The 3,445-nt window shown below is 44.1% G+C and overlaps 1 protein-coding gene across 1 annotated transcript; it reads left to right on the top strand.

Moving 5' to 3' along the window:
• The first annotated feature begins 1,130 nt into the window (after positions 1–1,130).
• Positions 1,131–2,174, top strand: LOC138909653 (uncharacterized). The gene is made up of 2 exons (XM_070200864.1): positions 1,131–1,667; positions 1,797–2,174. Exons 1-2 carry the CDS (start codon positions 1,131–1,133, stop codon positions 2,172–2,174), a joined length of 915 nt encoding a protein of 304 aa, XP_070056965.1.
• Positions 2,175–3,445: the final 1,271 nt, after the last annotated feature.

The following is a 3,445-nucleotide window of genomic DNA, read 5'->3' as shown; positions in this document are numbered from 1 at the left end:
GGCATTTAGGAATAATACCCTTCTTTCATGTTCTTGACCGTGCGATAAAGCTGGTTGTAAGATTGTTCCTCATTTAACTCTTGCGTTGCTCTGATTTTCAGTACATGGCACCTAAGAAGAAGGCAAGAAATGGCCAAAGAGCCAATGTCACCCCAGGAGTGATAGTTAATCCTATAATTGATGATGTGGTTGAGCACCCGAGGAGAGAGAATATTCCTCCAGCTACTACACTGCCTGGCTCTACTACAACTAATCAGGCCGCACCTGTCCCTACCCCTACAGATGGTATAACGGTTCCTCCAACTGATATTCTAGTTCCACCTCCAGCTCTAGCTTCCGATTCTAGTGTGTCTGATATTGATATTAGGGGAGCCATACAAATGTTGACACAATTAGTGGCTTCTAAGGCCTAGAGATCGAGTGTTGGGCCTACTTCTTCCAGTCATCCAGGAGAATCCCCTAGTTCCAGGGTGAACAAGTTTCTTCAGTTAGATCCTTCTGTGTTTACGAGTACTGATCCCGAGGAGGTCCCCCAAGACTTCATTGATGAGATGCATAAAACTCTCCAGGTTATGCATGCTGCAGAGATAGAGGGAGTAGAGTTGTCCTCTTACCGCCTGAAGTGGGTGGCCTATTCTTGGTTTGAGTTGTGGGAGGAATCCCGTGAGGAGGGAAGCCCTCCGGCAAGGTGGGGTAAGTTCACAGATGCCTTTATGTATCATTTCTTGCCTGCCGAAACTAAGGCAGCTCGTGCCGCTGAGTTTGAAAGCCTGAAGCAGGGTAGTATGAATGTGTTGGAGTACCATATGGAGTTTGCGCGCCTGTCCAAGTATGCTATTTACATGTTGCCCACTATGGAATCTAGAGTGTGCCGGTTTGTGCAGGGCCTTAGCCCCTTGGTTATAAATAAGGCTTCTACAGCTGCCTTAAATTCCGATATGAACTATGGTAATATGGTGGCATTTGCTCTAGCCACAGAGACCCGCAAATTGAAGAACAAAATGGAGCGTTAGAGTAGCAGCAAGGCCTGGTCCGCGGGCAACTTTGGTTGTTCTTCCGGTGGTGGTGGTGGTAGGTCGAAATTCAGGGGAGGGTCATTAGGACCATCCCAATCATTCGCCCAGTCTTCGATGGCTGCACAGTCTTCTGAACACAGTCAGGGTAACAAGGGGCCCCACCAGCAGGGTCAGCCCGACAAAAGGTTTCAGCAGCGGAGGGTTCCATGTCCTAAGTGTGGAAGGATGCAATTTGGGTCATGTTTCATGGACATACCAGTATGCTATGGGCGTGGTTTGCGGGGTCACATTCAGAGAGAATGCCGCTCGTCCTACCAAAATATGGGCAGAGGCGCTGCACAGCCAGCTAATTCTGCAGCTACTACATCCATAGCAACTCCAGCTCGAGGCACCCCAGCACCTGCAGGGGATGGTGTAGCTAGAGGTGGTGCACAAAATTCGGGAGGACCCGATAGATTTTATGCTATGCGGAGACGTCGGGAATTAGAGACTTCTCCAGATGTTATCACAGGTATATTGACTGTTCAATCTCATGATGTATATGCTGTTATTGATCCCGGTTCCACTTTGTCATATGTCACTCCTTATGTTGCTATGGAATTTGGGATAGAACCAGAACAGCTTTATGCGCCGTTATATGTATTTACTACGGTTGGTGAGTCTATTTAGGCCGCGCGGGTTAATAGGGATTGTGTTGTCACATTGCGTGGTCGAGACACTGTGGCTGATCTTATTGAATTGAGAATGGTCGATTTTGATGTGATAATGGGGATGGATTAGCTTTATTCTTTTTTTGCCAAGATTGATTACCGAACCAGGACTGTTAGGTTCGAATATCCAAATGAGCCAGTTATTGAGATGAAGGGTGATGATGTAGTACCAAATGGTAGGTTTATTTCCTACCTTAAGGACACAAAGATGATAAACAAAGGATGTATTTACCATTTGGTCCGAGTTATGGACACCGATGCTGAGGCACCTACACTTGAGTCCGTGCCTGTTGTGAATGAATTTCCAAGAGTCTTTCCGGATAAACCCCTTGGGATCCCACTAGATAGGGATATTTATTTTGGGATTGATGAGATGCCAGACACATATACTATATCTATTCCACCCTACAGAATGGCACCGGCAGAATTGAAGGAGCTAAAGGAATAATTGAGAGATTTGTTAGAAAAGGATTTTATCCGACCGAGTGTGTCGCCTTGGGGCGCACCGGTCCTTTTTGTAAGAAAGAAAGATGGGTCACTAAGAATGTGTATTGACTATCGGCAACTTAATAAGGTCACAATCAATAATAAGTACCCACTGCCAAGGATAGATCACTTGTTTGATCAATTTCAAGGTGCCAGGTACTTCTCCAAGATTGATTTAAGATCCGGGTATTTCCAATTGAAGATCAGGGAGCGGGATATTTCGAAAATAGCTTTTAGAACCCGGTATGGAAATTTTGAATTTCTGGTGATGTCTTTTGGGCTAACAAATGCCCCAGCATCCTTCATGGATCGTATGAATTGCGTTTTGAAGTCATTCCTCGACTCTTTTGTGATAGTGTTTAGTGACGATATTTTTGTATATTCACGAAGACGAGAAGGCCATACCGATCATCTCAGGTAGTTCTGCAAACCCTGCATCATCACCAGTTATATGCAAAGTTTTCAAAGTGTGAATTTTGGCTTGAATCAGTCATATTCTTGGGTCATGTAGTTTTAGTGAGGGAATTAAGGTTGATCCTCACAAAATTTCAGCGGTGAAGAATTGGCTGAGGCCTACAACTCCAATATAGATTCGCAGTTTCTTAGGCTTAGCTGGATATTACAGAAAGTTTATGGAGGGTTTTTCTACTCTTGCCTCTCCATTGACTAAATTGACGCAGAAGGCAATTAAGTTCCAATGGTCAGATGCTTGTGAAAAGAGTTTCCAGGAATTGAAAACAAGATTGACTACGACGCCGGTGTTCACTCTACCAGAGGGTATAGATGGATTTGTGGTATATTGTGATGCTTCAAGAATTGGTCTTGGATGTGTATTAATGAAACATGGGAAGGTGATAGCTTATGCTTCTAGGAAACTAATGAATCATGAAAAGAACTATCCAACACATGATTTAGAACGTGTGGCGGTGGTATTTGAATTGAAAATTTGGCGTCATTATTTATATAGGGTCCATATGGATATATTCACGGACCATAAAAGCCTTCAATATATTTTCAAACAGAAGGAATTGAATCTGAGGCAGAGAAGATGGCTTGAATTACACAAGAATTATGACATTGATATTTTATACCATCCGGGGAAGGCTAATGTTGTGGCGGATGCTCTTAGCCAGAAATATATAGGTAGTTTGGCTCACATGGAGGCATATCATAGGCCATTAGCCAAGGAAGTTCACCGATTGGCTAGTTTGGGACTTCGTCTTGCGGACTCTA

Source organism: Nicotiana tomentosiformis, chromosome 4 (genome assembly GCF_000390325.3).
Source record: "Nicotiana tomentosiformis chromosome 4, ASM39032v3, whole genome shotgun sequence".
NCBI lineage: Eukaryota > Viridiplantae > Streptophyta > Magnoliopsida > Solanales > Solanaceae > Nicotiana > Nicotiana tomentosiformis.
This window is presented reverse-complemented; position numbering and strand designations above follow the sequence as displayed.